At 34.3% G+C, this 21,465-nt stretch overlaps 1 protein-coding gene across 1 annotated transcript in view; it reads left to right on the top strand.

The window, feature by feature from the left end:
* The window catches only part of LOC145259200 (FMRFamide-related neuropeptides-like), a 117,183-nt gene extending 101,153 nt beyond the window's left edge, over positions 1-16,030 (top strand). Inside the window, exon 3 of the mRNA XM_080117029.1 lies at positions 14,573-16,030. Within this exon, the coding sequence (XP_079973155.1) occupies positions 14,573-15,435 (863 nt within the window). The 3' untranslated portion in view covers positions 15,436-16,030. The remainder of the gene's footprint in view (positions 1-14,572) is intronic.
* The last annotated feature ends 5,435 nt before the right edge of the window (positions 16,031-21,465 follow it).

The following is a 21,465-nucleotide window of genomic DNA, read 5'->3' as shown; positions in this document are numbered from 1 at the left end:
ACACATATATATATATATATATATATATATATATATATATACATACATTCCAGGTTGAAAAGTTATCCAAAGATTAAGAATAATTGAATTTCAACTTCAACAGGGGTCGTTGATAGTGTTCAATCAAGGAGAGAAAAGTATAGTTTTTATTTTTCTTGATGTAAATACGCTCATATATTGCTATGATGTGCAGGCCGTTTCGATCATAATTGATCTCATCAGACAAGAAAATTTAAAAATTACAAAGGTTCAAGACCATTTTCAATTTTAGAGGAGAGAAAATATACTTTGCCATGACTGGCGTGAAGCAAGACTAATGTTCTTAATATTCGTCATAGTAATATAAGACTGTATTTACATAAAGAAACTAAAAAAACAATATATATATATATATATATGTTTACTGTACTCTAAGCTAAGCAAATCTTATTGTAATTTTATCAGTTTAATGAACTGTTCGAATAAGCAGATAAATAGGGGAAATTGATCTTGCTTAACCATGATATTAACATGATGTGACTAAACCCATTACAAGGCAACAACGCATATCTGAAAAGAAGCAAAAGCGAAAAGAATAATACAATAAATATTACTCCATCTCCGTCCTCTAAAAATCACTAAACCATAATAAAAAAATTTATTGGGATAACATATGTAATCGATGAAATCGATTGGAAATATAATTCAATATTTTGTGAGATTCGTTCCACAAATAAACTTATAGATTTATATGTCTGACATTATGCTTTTATAAGTTTATTCTTGCAATGATTTGCATACAATAAAAATCTTTGAAAATTGCAGGACTCGAAAAAGTGATTTTAAATTTAAATGTCTACGAATCCAAATAAAGTCCAAATAGCTAAATTAGACAAACGAATTAGTTGATCAGTAATATGTTCAATTTTGCGCAAAAGTAAGAGCAGGAATAACTGTTTATTCGACTTGCTTTGCCAAGGTCAACTGTTTTCTTTTCAATCTTTACTCCTTGGCAACAAATTCTAATAGCTAAAAACGATGAGAATATGTGCTACAGGTTCAAATACCCTATGTATTAACTTCTGTCTCTGTAGATCAAACACTCAGAGAGGAGTTTTATAGGGACTTTTCGCACACAAACCAAGAAGTTTGCTTCATCTTAAAGTCTACGCAAATATGCAGAGTGTAGAAACTATGCATGATTAAAATTCAGCGAAATATTTAAATTAAACGAATCTAATGCAAATGTTAATTAGTTCAACTTTATGTAGTCGCTTGCATATCCATGACTGGGTATATTAAGACGTTCATTTTAATAATTTTAAAATAGGAAAAGTAAGCTTTTAATATCATTGTCGGATCGAGAAAAAAACTCAGCTTTATAGGTAATCCCCCTTTCTTTCCCACCCATCCGTATATCTAAACACAGACTCAAATCCGTGCCCCCTACTGGATCTTATCTATATATAATCCAATCTTATTTTTCACAACATCTAACGGAACCTTCTGATATTAACTCCCTATGATGAGGAAGACCTGATATTTTTATTGCAAACTTTGCCTACGTACAAGTTGTATCGCCTTAAAAGGTATCTAGTTACTGGTAACTAGCTGACTGAAACATGCTCATGAATGTGTATCAACATATTACAGTTTATGCAAAAACAAATAGAGTATATATATATATACATATATATATATATATATATATATATAATGTGTGTGTGTGCATTATAGAAGATCAGAAAAGCATCGCTACTGTCGGTTTCAAATCAAAGCACAGGGCACTAATATCTGGTCGCATATGTCGGACTCACTTCAGCTTATATTTATCTTTTCCCAGGAATGCAAATATAAATAACACACACACACACACACACACACACACACATATATATATATATATATATATGTGTGTGTGTGTGTGTGTGTGTGTGTGTGTGTGTGTGTGTGTGTGTGTGTAATGTATATATATAATATTCCTTCACTAACATTAACTCTCCAACCTGTTGCCATGGTGATCCTTTAAATTAACTGTTACTTATGCCGTTATCAACAAAAGTAGCGTCTTTTAAGTTTAAACCGTTAAAAAACACGTATATAAGAATTTACACATAATTAATATTTAATTATAAACCCCTCTCTTTTTTTAATACACTCCTACTACTTTAAACTCCAACGTCCTCTCCCCACCACTCCATCTTCTTTTCTAACTCCCCTTTATCTACGATCTTTCCATTTTTATTTGACTTTATAACTTAGTCCATCTATGAATTCTGATGATGCTAGTTGGATTTTTCCTCTCTTTGAGGATTTTCCTCTAGTTGAAACAATTTGTAAACTCATTCTGGACTCACAGTAATAAATTTCCTATATATATATATATATATATATGTATTTTTAAATCTCCGAAACAGCTACATGGTAAGCAGCTGATGATCCCCGTTTTCTATTTACAAAATTTTAGTTAAGGTTTTCTCTTTTACTCATTATGTAGTTAAATTCTGTTTTAAAATTGAAGACTTTTGCGAAATCGGCTTCTGCAAGTGCTAAGTCTATTTCTATTTAACAATTTTAGTTAATGGCTTTTTTCATCCATATATAAATATAAATGAATTCTTTTTGGTCATTATAAATTTTTTAGAAATCGGATTATGTAGGTGCTTAGTCTGCGATGTATGAAAATGTGTGTATATGGTTGTGTGTGAGGACACTTCTCAACCTATATAGCCAACGAATGTGGAAAACGTTATAATCGGTTTTAATCAGAAAAGGCTGCTAAGGGGTAAAATTTAGCAAATTTATACGTGAAAATCGTCGGGTTTTCATCTGTTTGTAAACTGTTTCACGGCTGTGCATGCGTGGTCGAGAAATATGATAGCTTCTTTATGTTAAGAAGACGATTTTTTGGAAAAACTTTGTAAATATCGTGTCAAGCTGGTCTAATGGTTATCGTACCTTACTCATTGTCTTTGGGTTTTAGCTTGGATCTCAGCTAGAGTTTTTTTGTTTACTCACAAGAAATGAACTGTTCACAAAAAAAAAACATACTCGTATGCACATTCTTCAGTTTCTGTATTTATTAAAATATGATATCTATATTTTACAACCGGGTAACGCCGGGCAACTTGATAGCATATATATATATATATATATATATATATATATATATGTTATGAAAATATTTATTGTAATTAAGCTACCCCTGCGTTTCATTCTCGTGAAAATTCGTTTAAGCCTGACGAATTCTCATGAGAATGAAACGTGGAATATTCTGTGTAGCTTAATTGCCATATGCATTTCCATAACTTATTACCTAGCTCTACATATGTATTGAGCACTGTTGAAGTAAATACTTAAAATTTACGCATAAAATTATATCTTCGTATATTAATTTATGTGATTAAATGAAGTAGTCACACACACAAACATATATATATGGCTCTCTTCGGTCTTGACACACTATGGATACCAACTGTAAGGGTGCCTGCGCGTGAAATTTATGCGGCAAGAGTTGCGCAATCACCAACCAAACTTCTCCTGAGTCGACATTGTTGAATACCAGTGGCAAATGAAGGTTCAGTATGACTGGAAACAATGCCGAGATAAGCGGAAAGCACATATAGCGCCTAGAATTCTCAAATGGTCACCCATCTGGTACTGGCCAGGCTCAACGTTGCTTAACTTCGGTGATCTGACGAGAATCGGTGTGTCAACGCGATTATGCCGTACATATATTAGGTTAGTGCAAAAACAATGTTTTTTTTTTGTTTTTTTTTAAGATATATTTGAACGTCAAAAACGGCATTATTTTTGCACCCACCTAATATATGGTCTGTTTATATAATTGGTCTGTGTGTATGATTAGTTAATAAAATATTTCTTTCTTCCCTTCTTTTTTGTTCTCGCAATGTGCCGAACTGAAATCACATATTTTAAAGATACGTACACGCGATACATTTGACTGTCACGTTCGTAGATAATAATGATTTATAAACATCTCAGTCCGGGATGACTCCAGGGTGAAATGGCGTGTGTCGGGAAAAGGGCAAATCACACCCGGATAAATAAAAGATGAAATCACGAAGCCACGTTTTGGTCGACACTGAATAAAAGTACAACGTTAAAAGAACGAGTACATAAACAGGAGTAATACGCAGCATATATTTAGCGCTTTTCGTTTGTGTATCTTTCAGTTAGTCTCATACATATGTATAACACGATTTACATATAACGCCTATTTTTCCACACACACACACACACACACACGCGCGCGCACACACATCTAATATATAAAATATGTCTTGTCGGATCTGAAAAGTCAGACCTATATAGCATTTTAGCTAACAAACAAATTTTCATTTAATTTATTCATTTATTGCGGACTATTATCCTCATCTGTTTTAATTGTTGTTTTACGATGTTTCGGCCATCTATTCCTCTGGCCTTCATCAGGTAGTAACCGCGATGGGATAGCACTCCGAATCTCCTATCTGCATACTCACTTCAATAGTAAATAGTCTAATTAAATAATAGATAAATTTTCATTTGTTGTTCTTTTGACCTAGCTCCCTCGGATTATTACTTATTTTAAGGATTACAAAACTGTTTAAATCACATTATGTTCGCATTACGATAAGAGATTGAACATGAGTTAATTTTTTAATTTTTTTTTTTTACTAACCAATTTTTATTTGTTAACGTTACACCATGTTCTTGGCAATATATTTTAACTACGATTATAATTAAGCCAAAGGGGTTTAGCTCATTTTAAAATGCAAAATATGTTAAACTTTAAGTTTAGAAAACAAACTACAACAATCCACCCTTTTCCACCTCCCCCTTTTCCCTCTTCCCATTTCCCCTTTCTCTTTCTATCTCCCCGACTTCTCTGACTGGTTTCCTCGCTTAACATGTACCAAACATTTTTACTATAACCTTTTCCCTCTCCCATTGCAAAACTTATGTTCTTCAGGGCAGGGAACAGAAACGATAAAATCCAATATAAAACAACCAAACCAAACACGACAAACTAGCGATTGAAGATACAAAGAACTTGAAGAATAAAAATCTTCTAAGAAAATAACTGAATTCGGCATTAAATAATCCGAAAAGGGTTGATATGCCGCAAAACAAAACAACCAAGTTTAAAAATGAGCAAATAAAAACACTTTCATCGCATCCCGGGCAGTGCGGGGTAGGATTTGAAAAAAATATTTTTATAAAACTATAACATGAAATGTTATCTTGTCTGATTTTCAGGGTCAGACCCAAATAGCATGTAAACTTACAAATCAGATTTTGCTCCTTACTAGCCAATTTGTATTTGGAATCGTTGTACCCTGTTTTTGGCAATATATATTTGCTACTATTTATTTATTTTAAATTACTTTGTCCGGAGTGGGCGATTGTTGAAAATCATAAAAAAATGTCAACTTTTAAATCGAAGAATATCATAAACGTAAGTTTAAAAATTGGCAAATAAAAATATGTTAACTGTACCCCGGGCAATGCTGGGTAGATTTTTTAAAATATTTTTTATGACTGTCGCACAGTACTTTCCAACATATAAAGAGAGAGAAAAGAGAGATGGAGAGATATGCAAGACTTTATGGCCCGATAAAAGCGTGAATAATGTTATAACTCGATAAGTTGGAATGAGTAATGTATGCCAATAGTTGACTGGAGTCGTGCTTATTTTTGCAGTAAATACTAATCCCTGTAAATCCCTATTAATCCCACACGGTGGATCGAACAGATACCATAATAGTCAGTCCACTGCACCTCAGCATAACAAAAGACCATCATAATATTTCAGCCAGATCGAGTCAAAAATTTACGAGAAATCCAATAGACAATCAGACAGTTTAATAGAATATATATATTTCTGTGGAAATATTTTTTTATTTCCTTATAATATATACCAATCCTTGGCGTCCGAGTCATTTTTCTTTTAATCTTTTAAATCATTATTATATACTAGATCCACTATAATTTGATAATAAATACGAAATATAAATAATTGAAAGAACCTTGTAGGATTAAACGTTTTATATATATATATATATATATATATATATATATATATATATATATATATATATATATATATATATATAATCGTTATAGATCGTTAGAATTAACTGCCTTTCTAGATATAATAATTGGGGGTTAGTAAATAGACATGTAGCTCACAAATTTATAATCGAAATGAAGATCATAATATAAGTTGTTTATAGCTTATCAAGGCCCGGAGGCCACTCACGGACAAGTGTTAATGATTGTAAGGTGGAACAACACCGTGATGATCGATTGTGGTTGAAATTGGATAGGATTTGATTTATTTGATTTATTTAAGACGGCGGCTTATCAAGGACCTGGTTACGTTGGATTTGAAAACGACCATGTTACAGTTATCTGGGAAGCAGTTACGGGGTATTGTCTTCCTCAGACGTGCTGTTATTTAAAAAAAAAAAAAGCTTTACTAATGGAGTTTCGGTTTTGTTTGAAGCACAGATAGAGATAACGGGAGATGTGCTGATAGTGGTTGTAGCTAGGAGAGTGTTTGCTGTGAATGTTTTATGGAGGGCCCATAGATGGAAACTCAGTACTTTTGTTTTAACCTTTTAAATCATTATTATATACTGGATCCGGAGTATAATTTGGTAATAAATACTAAATATGAATTACTTAGAATATCATATTTAAGCGTAATGCAAAAGATGAGTGAATGACTAATTTAAGAATAATATATGAAAAAAAATGTACGTGGCTTTTGTTTTATCACCCCGTGCATTGTTTTTTTATTATTATTATTATGAATTAGTGGGACCTGTGGAAATTCCAAAGGGGACTCATTCATATGTAATATATTGATGTTGGCATTATGTAGATGTTCAGCGTAAATGGAGACGATCTGATATTATTGTACCTTCTTTTTTTAACTGCAAATGTATTTATCTAAGCTAGCAGGAACGCCCGGTAAAGTACGCTTAAATATGATATTTTAATTCTTGCATATTTTGTATATATTATTTTAGAATTAATGTTCTATCGATTTTTATATATTATGAAGTTGCGATTTCAAAAATAAAAAAAATATATCCATATGGAATATATATATATATATATATATATATATATATATATATATATATATATATATATATATATAAACTTGATTTCCTTCAGCCATAATTGAAACCGAAACCAAAACTTATGAATAATTCTTGATAAAATTATTTATAAAAAAATATAGATGAAGTGCCATCAGCTATAGTCGAAACCGAAACCAAATACTTATGAAGAATTCTTGGTAAAATTATTTATGACAAGAAATAGAAGAACATAACAATTAAACGACCCGGATGTAAGCGTGACACACAAAGAACACACACACTATCGTATTAATATATAGATATATCTCTCCTCCCGAGGGTGCGTTTAATATTACAAACCATTCTTTATGGTGCTTCTTTGTAAAATCCAATTATGAACACTTTGATTGGTATCCAAATCGAAAACTAGAAAGAAGTTGTTAATGTCACCAAAAAACATGGAATTTTATTTTCGGGATGATTTCTTATTCCGGATTAACATTCATGAGGTTCAAAAAAAAACAAAAAAAAACGACAAAAAAAAAACGAAGAATTAATCTGGACTGTAGTGTTATTTTTTGGGATGTTACCCCCTAACGGAAACGAACGAGAAACAAACTTAGAGAGAGAGGGGAGGAGTCGGAATAATAATCATGCTACAAATATTACATTCCTATGCAGCTTTGTATTTCGGATGGCTTGTTCGGTCCGAAGACGTCAGTCTCTGGCGCCCGCATGCCGCATCAAAATGGGAAATGAATTCCATCTTTATTTCATGAGAAGAACAAATCATAACGAGTTGCGTAAATTACAAATTGATTTTCTGCGGATGCTGATTGGCTAATAGAAATTCCTGCAGTTTATGTAACGCTCGACAATAATTCTGTCCAATTCTTTGCTCGTACAATCAGATAGTCCTAAAGATTATATATTAATATATACAATGTTTGTATTTGCATTATATATATATATATATATATATATATATATATATATATATATATATATACACACACACAATTGTCAGAATGAAAGAGATTGTATAATTGTTTCCAACGCTAAAACCGTCGCAGCTCACAAGACTCATGACAGTCAACAAACCGGAAGTCCAAGACTCGAGTTTCGCCCTTATTTGGGCTCATCAGTTATACATATCCTAACTCGGGATTCGAATATATATAAAGATAAAGAGCAAGCAATAAATACAGCACACACACACATATATAATGTATACAGAGTATTTGACATGTGGAAAACTTTTTGAATGGTTTTCATTAGAGAAAAAGGGGCTGACAAGTGATCAAAATTGAAAAGTTTATACGTGGGGGTTATCGGATTCTTTTCGGTTTGTCAACAATTTTACGAATGCGCATGTGTGAATCGTTCACATGACAGGTCACTTATGTTAAGAATAAGTAGGTTTGTAAAACACATTTTAAAGATCGTATCAAGCTGACCTAATGTTTATCGTATTTGATTCACTGTCTTAAGGTTTTGGTTTCGATCTCAGCTTGAGTATTTTTTTTTTACTTACAAGAAGTAACCTGTTTAGAAAAATAAACATAATACTCGCATGCATATGTGTCAGTTTTTTTCCTTTACATTTCTTACTTTTTTTTTTTTGATGAATCGATTGAACATTATGTTTGATACATGCGTCTATAATAAATAAGAATTCTGCATTACCAATCCTAGTTGCTTGATCAGTACGATATGGGTGACTATTTGGGCATGTGTGTTATATTTCCATGGGTATCCTTTGTGAATATCATATTTTTCCCTTTTTTTTTTTTAAGAAGCTGGCAGAGGTTACCGAGGGATAATATCGCAGCATATATATTCGGCTTTTTTTTTTTTTTTTTTTACAAAGGCATCACCACATTATCAAGGCCCAGAGGCCACTCAAGGATAAGGGTTAAAGAGTGTACAGTAGAAATTGGTCAATATAGTAATCATTAGTAAGGAAAATTGTGTAAATTTAATAACTTATATGGAACGGCTCATCAAGAACTTATTTACTTTAGACTTGAACACAACCATATTGTAGTCAGCCGGAAAGCAGGAAAACGGAAGAAAATTCCACAGGCGTGCAGTTCTAAGAAAGAAGCTTTGTTCATGGAATCTACGTTTAAGTTTAGGCACAGATGAAGAGTGGGGGAAATTATTGATAGTGTTTACAGCTAGACGAGTGTTTCTTGTGAAAGTTTGGCGAGGGGGGACCATAGATTGAAGCTCAGTTGAACACTTTCCATGAAAATAACGATACATCAGAGACAAACTCGCAACATCTCTTCTGTGAGATAGAGGTTGCAAGGAGGAGAAAAGGACATCTCCTACGAGGCTACGAAGTCTATTTTGAACTCTATCAAGGCAGGACAAGTCCTTTCTAGCAGCTCCTGCCCAGATGTGGCAACAGTATTCCATCCTTGGACGTACCTGGCTCTTATATAGGTAGAGAATAGCATCAGCAGTGAGATATCTACTGGATCGATAGAAAGATCCCACCATTTTTCCAGCGGCCTTGGCAACAGATTTGATATACGTGTTCCATTTAAGATCAGGAGTAATGGTCAAGCCCAGAAGCTTGTCAAAACTTGAGGCCTCCTAGAGACGAGAGCCATTCATTTCAATTGATGACAAATGTGAATTAGAATGTTGATGATGTAAAGAGAGAAGCTTGGTTTTAGATGCATTAAAAGTAACCAGCCACTCCTTTCCCCATTGTACTACATGCTCAAGATCAGAGGAGAGAGAATTGGAGAGAACTTAGTCGTTTACTGTCTTAGATGTGGTACCATAAATGGTAGTGTCGTCAGCATAAATGTCTACAAATGATGTAAGGATATGATTTGGAAGATCATTAATGTAGATCAGGAAAAGAGTTGGGCCCAGGATGGATCCCTGAGGGACACCGGCATTAATACTGTGAGCTTCTGATTTTTGCCCCTCAACTACTACTCTTATGAACCTATCAGAAAGAAATGATTTAATAATTGAGAAGACTTTTCCAGCTATACCATAGCTAGCGATCTTATGAAGTAAACCTTTATGCCATACCCTATCAAAGGCTTTAGATATGTCAAGAGCAATTGCCCTAGAAAGATTGCCACCGTCGAGAGATTTGCTAATCCTATGCGATATAACTGTAAGGACATCTGCTGTAGATCTAGCAGAACGGAAACCATATTGAGTGTCACTAAGAAGGTTATTTTTGTTGAGATGTTTGATTACTTCTGTATTTAACACAGATTCTAGCAACTTACTCATGACGCACAGGAGACTTATTGGCCTGTACTGAGAGGGGGATGAGCGATCACCTGAATTCTTAAATACAGGGCATACTGATGAGATTTTCCAGGGAGATGGGAAACTATTCTCCTTAAGACAACGTTTAAACAGTTTTGTAAGTATGGGCGCTAATTCAGGTTGAAGTTTTTTGAGTACTATAATTGGAATACCATCAGGGCCAGTTGCTTTACTGGAATCAAGGTTTTTGATTAGCTTGATCAGTAATAATAAGCAGAACATACAAATATTATTATCCATGCAAACATTATTGGCTACATATATGCATACATGTTTCAGTTGCGATTTCTATCTAAATCCAACTTAATCAGGTCGAAATCCTCAGATAAACTCTTTATATAAACAGTATTTCAGCCATTATGAGATGAAATTGCAACTGAAACATGTATGCAGCCATGTAGGCGATCATGTTTGTATTAATAAGTCAATTTATACTATATATTGAAAGAGATAGAAGTGAAACAGAACTCAAAAAAATAATCTGGAAATTTATTGAATGCACCGCGTAGGATTAAACGACCTTCGTCATATATAATATAATATAATATATATATATATATGTGTGTTTTTTATAGCTTATCAAGGCCCGGAGGCCACTCAAGGACAAGTGTTAATGAATGCCAGGTGGAACAACACCGTGATGATCGATTGTGGTGGAAATTGGATAGGATTTTATTTATTTAAGAGAGCGGCTTATCAATGACCCGGTTACGTTGGACTTGAAAACGACCATGTTACAGTTATCTGGGAAGCAGTTACGCGGCATTGTCTTCTTCAGACGTGCTGTTATTTAAAAAAAAAGCTTTACTGATGGAGTTTCGGTTTTGTTTGAAGCATAGATAGAGATAACGGGAGATGTGCTGATAGTGGTTGTAGCTAGGCGAGTGTTTGCTGTGAATGTTTTATGGAGGGCCCATAGATGGAAACTCAGTCGAGCACCTACTATGAAAATAACGATGGAGCAGAGATAGATCTACAACGTCTGTTCTGTGAGAAAAAATGTTAGCAAAGTAGAGAAAAGGACATCGCCAACTAGATTTTGAAGTCGGTTTTATGCCCTGCTTAGACAGAAAAAGGGTGCTCTAAGAAACTCCTACGAATATGTGGCAAAGGGAATCTATCTTAGGACGCGATACAAAATTTATTTGTTAATTTTAAATTCATCCTGAAAATGAAAAAGTGTTGTTTTTTTTAGTCTTTATTCATGACATTAACGAGCTTTACCCTCTGAAAATTGATTCCATCTGTCAACGAGCTTATAAATGACTCGCTTGTAATAATCTTTAGGTTTGTATGCGAAATGTAAACCCTGTGTGCCGCTTTATTACAGGTCAATATTTTTTTTTTTAATTTTGAAATTGCTAGGAAATGTAGAGAAATGAAATTTGATATAACACTGGAAGAGCATAACAAGGTGCCTTATTTCCCTGATTTTTGTGGAATTTACACAAATATTTTGAATGTTATGCTATTTTTTCTATTTTCTGTAAATTTTAAGTGTGTATCACTCTATTGCAAGTGTCTAAAAATGTGTATTTTCAGTAATAAAACAATATAACTTCATTTTTCAATTTATATAAAATAAAGAACATATCCAGTAACAATATTAACCAAAAACAAAAACGAATTTCACATTATTTTGTTTAAGGAAATATTTATTTATCAACATAACTCCCATTCTTCAAAATAATTTTGAATAGCCTCTTGACATCTGATGATGGCAATCGGCGGGTTTGAGATGATATAATGCTATAACAAACTTCCAAAATCTTCCTCCAAAGTTCATCTTCTACGAAAATTGAACACCTCCTTCATAAACTTCCATCTTTATTATTGACCAGAACTGCTCAATTGGGTTTATACCTGGAGAACAAAGTAACCGTGTCATATTTTCTCTACTAATGTCTGATGACTAAAGGAAGGATGTCGTAGCCTTGGCTGAGTTGGATGGCGCATTGTCATGTATAAAAATCGATTTGCGGTAACGCGCCAATAGAAGGTCATCAAGCTGTAGTGACAAATATTCATTTAAAAATAAAATGTAAGTCTGGTTTGTCAGTTTGACACCTACTGGCACTCGAAATGGTCCAATTAGTTCATCGCAGATTATTCCAGCCCAAAACATGATACCCCCATCTCCGTGTTGATGGCGGAATCGATGAGAGTTAGGGAATCCAAGTGGGCTCAAAATTCTGTCCCATCCATCTGATTTATCAAGGGTCATCAGTGAAAAGAACATTTTCCAAGCTAGTTTTCATGTATTTCTGAGCCCAAACCAAACGCTTTCCTTATGAGTTTGGTTTAAAACAGGTTTTACTATAGCCTTAATGTTTCTTGCAATTTTGTTTAAAACATTACAACGTGTCTTCCTGAATAAGGAAGGTATTCCAGCCTTGTCAAATATAGCAGCACTGCTGTCGGCCCGGCTACTTGATAAGTTGACGGTGAATTTTTCTAACATTACGAGCAGAAACTGACTTTCTTATGTTTTTGTTTTTCCTTGTTTGATGTCTGTATTTTCAACGAATGAAGACAATGTTCTTAAATCTCTTCCAAGTTCCTTGGCTAGATATAGAGAGATAAACATTCTGCAATGCCTACAACAACACCTTTTTTTTCATAGCTGTCAATCGAGGTCTATGCATTTTGGGAGACCTGTAATAAAGTGATACACGTTTAAAATTACCAGAATATAGAAAAATTCGCATAATTTTCAGAATATTTGTTCAAATTGCATAAAAATCAAGAAAATAAGGCACGTTATTATGCTCTTCCTGTGAACCAGATTTCATTTCACTGCGTTTCATAGCAATTTAAAATATATTGACCTGCAATAAAGCGATACTCAGGGTTTATATTTAACTCATGTTAAATCTACGATTGTCTAAAATCGTTTTGTAATCATCGAACAAAATGATAATCCGAAGGGACTAGGCCAGGAGAATATGCAGGATGGGACAAAAATTCCTAACTAAATTCTTCTTAGATCTTTTACCAGTAGTACTGTTTGAAAATGCGCATAATCATGATGGGTGATAACTCCTTTTCTGTTGATCAAAAAAGGTCTTTTTCAGAGTGAGTATATTACAGAAAAATATGAATGAATCTTGCTTTAAAAAAAATTCATTTTAAAAAAAGTAATAAATCAATCATGGTAATATTTTTAATTAATAACAATATGCATGAAATAAATTACAATGGTTTTAAATGCCCATTCTAAAAATAAGCAAACATTTTTGCACCGACGTAATACAATACAGAACATCCGTTGAAATAAATTTGATGAAAATCCTCTTTCAAAAAATTTTTTTGAAATGATGAGCGTAAAGTGTTATATAATAAAACGGTATTTACTGATTGACTGGAAATGTAGAACCCAGTAAAACCCCAAAATGTTATGCCTGTTTTTTTTTTCTTTTTTAGGTGAGGGTAGCAGTCGCAATATACAGAACAGTCACGTTTATAGCACGTTTTTTTACAGCACACTATTTGAAATCTGGTTATCATATATACTGATATCCTGTTTCAAATAATAATTCGTATCATTTCGATTATTAAGATGTCTGTTCTCATCTTGAGGGTCATTTTTCAACGTTCCGGCCGATGTATCCTCTGATCTTCTTCAGGTCTATTTTATTGAAATCGGGAATATTTCTATCAAATTTGGGAATCTGCACAGAATTCCGAACGGAACTTTTTATTTAATCCATGGGGTAGAATGCTCTCGTTCCGTCAGTCATGATCGGGTAGAGACTCTATATAATTCGTAATCGTATCCTGAGTATTGAACGTACAGACGATTGAACTTTATAGCTTCGGAAGAATGTAAATTACAACTGAATTTTACGAAGTACTTTATCCGTTACGTCATGGACCTTTGCGGACTTGCAATGTATTAAATTGAAGGTTCTGTTCTAAATTCTGTGCAAAGTCCCGAGTTAAATAAGATAAGCCTGAAGCAGGTCGGAGGTTAGATCGGTCAAAACATTGTGAAAGTAAACACTGAAGATGAGAACAATAGTCCGCATAATCTAAACAATTCGAATTAGGAATCCTGATCTAAAAAATTCAGTAACAAATTGTGTTTTATGCTTTGTTTTTAATAAGAATGCGTAAACTTTTTTTTTTTTTTTTTTTTTTTCAAATATTGATTGACATTTTTTTTCTCCATTTTCTCATTTTTTGTTCAGGTGCTGATGATGGGATGAGAAGCAAGCGTTTCATCCGATTCGGTCGAGCCCTCTCCGGTGATGCTTTCTTACGATTTGGCAAAAATGTTCCCGACCTTCCCTTTGAAGACAAACGGTTTCTTCGCTTTGGACGAGCAGCTCCACAGCTTGATGACCTGCTCAAACAAGCCCTGCAGAGAGTGGAGAGCCTCCAAAAGGTTGACGAGACCAACGTACGACGGAAGCGATCGACAGATGCCGCTCCTCACAGCAGCAATGCCGAAAGCTCAGAACCCAAAAACGAAAGCGCCGCCAAAATCACGAAGAGATACGCCGTCGAAGACACCGAAGACGCAGACGTGAAGAGATTCATGCGCTTTGGAAAGCGATTCATGCGCTTCGGTCGCAACCCAGCTGATCTGGCCCAGAACAAACTCGGCGAAAAACGGTTCATGAGATTCGGACGTGACCCCGAGAAGAGGTTCATGAGATTTGGAAAGTCGGATGAGAAGAGGTTCATGAGGTTCGGTCGTAACCCAGCTGATGCTGAAGACGAACTTGAAGAAGAGAAACGTTTTATGAGATTCGGACGTGGCGGCGAAGAGGATGACGAAGATATCGAGGAAGCTGAGAAACGGTTTATGAGATTCGGGCGTGATCCGGAAAAGAGATTTATGAGGTTTGGAAAAAGCAGCAGCGGTGGCGTTGAAGACAAGAGGTTCATGCGTTTTGGGCGCAACCCTGAAGAGCAGGAAGCTGATAAAAGGTTCATGAGGTTCGGGCGCGGGGGAGCTGAGGACGGCGAAGGGATGAGCACAGAGGACAAACGCTTCATGAGATTTGGCCGATCGGTAGAAAAATGCAAAGGTTGTTTGGAAGGCTAAATTAAGGCCTTACTAAATCCAAAACATCTGACGACCCTAAATTTCTTTTTCATGCTGAATTAAAAGACAAAAGAAACACAGAACCCTAACCCTCTCTTCTGATTAATATGCTTTCATTTCAATACCACAAAGAATTTTACTCGGTATTTGGACTGGCACATGAGAAATATACACAAATACACGCATACACGTTCTATTTCCTTCGCTATCTCTCTCTTTCTCTTTCGCTCTCTCTCTCTCTCTCACCCTCTCTCTACAAATACAACGGACAGTTATTGTTGCATCATAATATGTCCTCTTTATTCCGGTGGTGGTCAAGGTACCTCTAACTCTTCGATTGGACTGGACACAATTCAGAGATCTGGTGTGTATCTGTGCCGTTCCGTTATTTGAATGCGCAGCGAAGTGTGGAAGTGTGGATGCTTTCTATGAAGAATTTCAACAAAAAACGATCGGATTTGGAAACTAATATTTCCAAATACAAACCCAAACCAAAATCCTTGAAATGCCACCGTGGAAACTGATGTTGATGATTTGTTTTCATTATTAAATGTAAATTTTGTAGGTAATTAAAAATTTTAATATATATCCTTAATGGTGTCTTCATCCTATTTCATTTTTATAATTCATCAAACTTATTTCATTTTCTTTTTCTGCATTATTAAAACTATTCGCACAATTATTTCTATTATTCTCATCTTGAATATTATTTTCAGAATGTTTAAGCCAATGTATATCCTGAGTTGTAAGCTATGTTCATTTTCAGAACAGTTTCCGAGAGTTAGTTGTTCTATATAAGACCTGAAGGTGACCGGCTCTCAGTAGACAGAACAGTTTCCAATTGTTAGTTGTTTTATACAAGTCTTGGAGGTGACTGTTTCACAGTAGAAAGAACAGTTTCCGATAGTTAGTTGTTCTATACAAGTCCTGGGGGGGGGACTGGTTCTCAGATAGTTCTTAAGTTGGAAGCCACAGAGCAAAAGATTCTTCCATGTTGACAAAAAGAAACTACATGCAAGATTGCTAAAGAAAAGGTTTAATTTTTTATGGAGCAATTCTAGTTTCTTATTGGTTGGTAGCAGAACGTGAATTAATTTGATTCATCAGTTCCTAGCAGCATTATTTAGAAATACAATCTCCCAACTGTGAGGGACCATTCCTCTCATTACTCAAAAAGAGTGCAACTAATATATATATATATATATATATATATATATATATATATATATATATATATATATATATATATATGTGTGTGTGTTTCATTGTACAGCAAGGATAATTCCGGTCCGGTTTGTTCTCCTGCAATCCGTTTTTTTTGTTGTTGTTTTTTTTTTTTTCAATGTCCGAACGTTCCGTTCAATGGTAGAAAAAAAACCCTACTCATTTGCATAAACAAACCGACCATCAATGGATCTCAATATGAAAAGGAGGGGTACTCTTAAATACTTTTAACGATTTTAAACGATTTTGATCGACTTTTTAAAATAAATTCATTAAATGCAATTTTTAATTCATCCCTCGCCTGAAAACGACACACGGAAATCGAAAACTCGCGACTATGGCAAATTTAATTTTATGGAACAGAACACTCGATCATTAGCCGCCAATGAAACATAAGAGAAAAAAATGCTTCCCACATATTAAATACGTTCAGTTGACATTTACACTTCTTGACTGTTTCGGTTTCGATTCAAGTTGAGACACGCAAGTCATATGAATATATTTTTTTTTATTTTTGATATCACAACTTTACATTATATATGAATCTATAGAAAACTGACTCTATAATATATAAGAAAGCTATATTAAAATTTAAGCGTATTTTACGCTCGGGCTAAGCTGAGCGTCCCTGCCAGCTTAGATAAATACTTTTGCAGTTTTTACAAATTGATTACAATAATATTACGGCTTTTGGTCAAGATCAAAGTGTAGTGTCTGTTCCGGCAGATGCTGCAAGCTATGACTAGCAAAGACCAGATGTGGGGGCAACCCCACATGCCTGACCTTTAACCAGCTCCCATTTCCCACCTCTCGGGAGCTGGTCCCCATTTTCCCTTCCCCCTCCCTTCACTCCTCACATTAAAAATCGGCCTTGTGCTTAATTTGCTCGGTGGGGGAGCAAATAAATACCATCTGTTCTTCAGATGCTGCACTTCATTTTCTTGTTCTCTTTCGGTGGAGGAGAAATCCTTCACGACTGAGATAATTTTTATTTTTTTACCTCTTCTCCACGTTAAAAAACGACCCTGGTGTCTAACTCTGTCCCGTGGGGAGGCATAGTAAATAGGTACTTTACTTTAATGGAATGTGCGTTGATGAACCCGTAGGACTCTCTCTGACTGATGAACTCGTGCTCCTCTCGACGTACATATCCTGATAAATAGCAAAATTCTACCCCTTCACTTGCATAGTAAATTGGTTACAATAATATCACGGCGTCACCATTTACGCTGAGCATCCACAGAATGCCAACATCAATATATTACATATGAAAGAGTCCGCTGTGCAATTTTCACTGGCCCCACAAGTAAATATATATTTGGCTTGGAAATGTTTACTACCGATATATATGCTCTGAAAATGTAAACGCGTGTTCATCGAGTATAATTAATTTTGTCAATATGAAAAAATGTATACATTTTATATGTATATATATATATATATATATATATATATATATAAATTATATAAACAAACATATACGTATTTACATAACTATGATATTGTGTCAATAAATATTACTATTTTTATACCTATATACACAAGTTTCCTAGTGTTTCATGTTTACGCAAGCATCAATGCAAAAAGAGAAAATTGCTGCCTGTCGTGAGACTCAAAGAAACTTTGGTTTTGCAAGCAAGCATTCTTCTACTCGGGAACCATGAATCAACCTTTAGCTGCTAGTGAATTAAGATACTTATTTTATCGTGTTAGGAAGCTTGTCTTACTCAGTTGCCATAAAAAGGATCCGACAAGCGGCAAGTTATATATACTCGTGAGCAAAAAAAAAAAAATGGGCCAAACAACTTTTATACATTTTATTGCACTAAAACCTATATTGGACAAAAATAATTGAACAAGGAAACTTAAACAAGACTAATAACACAGATCAAGACATTTACTTTAATAAATGCTTAGGATGGAATCCCATTCTATTTTGATTTCTTTAAAAGATCAATCCTTTTAGACATGCTCTCAACCAAAGTGGAACGCTGAAGAGGAGATGCTATTCCATTCATTTGCACAGCTTCCCACTGTTTGTCTTTGTTCTCAAAAGTTCTTCCGGCCAATGCACGAGATATTATGGGCCAACTATTCTCGATTGGGTTTTAATTGGGCTTTGTCCTGGTCAAAATATCACATCAATTGAATTATCAGAAAACCATTTTTTATGACTTTAGCAGTGTGTGCAGGGGCATTATCATATTGAAAAATGTTATGGGATATTCCAAGCTTCTGGATACTTAGTAACAGTCCTGTTTCTAATATTCGAATGTATTCCTTTGCATTGAGTGACTTCTCACATCTAAGAAGTTTCCCAACTCCTGCTGCAGTAAGTTTTCCATACAATTATCTCTCCATTGCCGCGTTTAACTGTCGTTTTTATGCAACTTGGTGAAAATCTTTCTCCAGTTCTTCGATTGCACCGTTCGGGAGCATCACTACCAAGACAAAATCTTGATTCATCTAACAAGAAAACGTTCCTGAACCGGTCTGTATCTTTCTTGACATAACACGAGAAAAATCTCTTTCTATCGTTAATGTTCTTCTTATATAAAAATGGCTTCTTTGCACACTTTTTAGAGAAAAATCCCATTTTTCTCATTCGTCTAGATATTGTATATCTAGAAAGAGAATTTCCAACCCCTGTTTTGAATTCTTTTCTACAGTCAACATAAGTTTTCTTTCCATCCGTCAAAACAGTTAATTTAAGCTTGTGGTCGTCCTTCAAAGTTGATGCTCTAGGGCGACGAGATCCAGATTTCCCTTTTCACAAACGTTCGACTTCGAACCTTTGACCAATTCGCTTCACTGCAGAAAGAGATGTCTTCACATTTATTTTTCTTAAAAAATCTGCTTGTATGTAATTTTGGACTGCCTTAATCCTGTAATTCGGTTTTTTATATCCTAGCCAAAATGCGGTCTTACTATTTTTAGGATTAATTTTTTCACTTATTATTATATGCTATAATAATAATGATCTGCAAAATAGAAATTTTCAATTAAAATTAATAAAAAATTCATGGAAACCTATTGAAAAATCGATTTCTTCCCTCTTGGCCCATTTTTTGTTTTGCTCATCTATATATATATTTTTCTCATATATATATATATATATATATATATATATATATATATATATATACATATGCATACGTATATGTGTACAACCCCATATACAACTGGTGTTAATCGTGAAACCCTGCACTGAAGATTCCCAAAAAGATGAAACACTAATGTCTGTAGGAATTTAATTATTATAGTAAATAATTGTATCAACCCCTTTAAGAAACTCGTTTCTTATCGCTTTCAGTTGAATTAAGTCGGTCAATTTAGCTCATGTATAGATCATCGTATAACGATTAGATCACTGTGACTGGCGTAAAAAAACATTTAAAAAAATAAAATGTTTAAATTCGACATTATTTCATGCGGTTAATGGTAGCTGAATGCGTACAGTCTTTGCTAATTGAGCCAAAGATGGCTCTTGTTGGCTCTTCGGCGGGTTCTAATCTGTCGACTGGTGTTAATCGGGACACCCTACACTGAAGATCCCCGAAAGGAAGAAACACTAGTGTGTGTAGATATTTAATTATTATAGTAAATAATTATACACTAGTATTTCAGCCCGGCATTGTCCGGGTGTTTTGAGGTTCATGTTGAGCAAAAAAAGGTCAATTCCTTTAATTTTGACCCCTATTACGACCCTCTAAAATTTATTGTTTTGGGTTCTAATCAAGTTAAGTTAGATCCATGTCCAAGGAATCTATATCTAAAATTCAAGTGTTTAGATCCAAAATTGTCGGCGGAGTTTGGTAGAGTTCTCAAAAGTCAAATGGTAAACTTTGACCCCTTAGTACCCGAATTTCTGGCCGAAAACGGATCACATAAATTTTCCAAATCTCAGTACCCTCTATATAAAATTTCGAGTCTGTAAACTTAAAATTGACACAGTTATTGCGTAGGGAAATGTACACACACAGACACACAGACACGTTCACTTGTATATATATATATATTATAATATATATATATATTTATATTTATTTATATAGATAAAATTATTTCAACAATAAGACAAATGTCGCAGCTTACAAGAGCTATGACAGCCAACAACAGGAAGTCTAAGACTTGAGGGCGAAACTCGAATCTTAGACTTCCGGTTTGTTGACTTACGTGGCTCTTATAAGCTGCGACGTTTTCTGGCTGTGGAAGCTCTTTCCAAGAATGTCTCTGAAACCAATCTAAAAACGGATACAGCGCATACATAGGCCAAACAACAACAACAACACTCTCCCGACGACTAACTTATCATCTAACTGACAATAGTGCCATAAAACAACACCTAACATCCCACGATAAAAACATTCAGTCGTCCGATATTAGAAATATCTTGACTAAAAATACTAAAATTCGATATCTTAATGACTGCACTCGACGACTAAAATTACTAGAAGCCATACTTATCAAAAAACTGCAGCCGCTTTTTAAACCGGATCTCATTTATCACCGGAACAAATATAACAGTATTTGATAAATAACAAGAAACTAAACTAAAAAAAAAAAACTATAAAATAGGAAAATCGAAATTAAAAAAATAAAATAAAAATAATTCGCCCTCAACCCTCCTGCACCCACCTTTATAGTCAATTAAAAAAAAACATAAATAAACCAAGCCTCAAAGGAAAAGAAAACAACAAAAATCGCTCCTGATGATAAATTTTGTGAAAAATATGACCGGACAATAACATTTGGGCGCCAATTTATATAACATGCCCTCTGAAATTAAAAAGACCGTTCGGCAAA

The sequence above is a fragment of the Euprymna scolopes genome, chromosome 34, assembly GCF_053919585.1.
Source record: "Euprymna scolopes isolate OS-2025 chromosome 34, ASM5391958v1, whole genome shotgun sequence".
Classification (NCBI taxonomy): domain Eukaryota; kingdom Metazoa; phylum Mollusca; class Cephalopoda; order Sepiida; family Sepiolidae; genus Euprymna; species Euprymna scolopes.
This window is presented reverse-complemented; position numbering and strand designations above follow the sequence as displayed.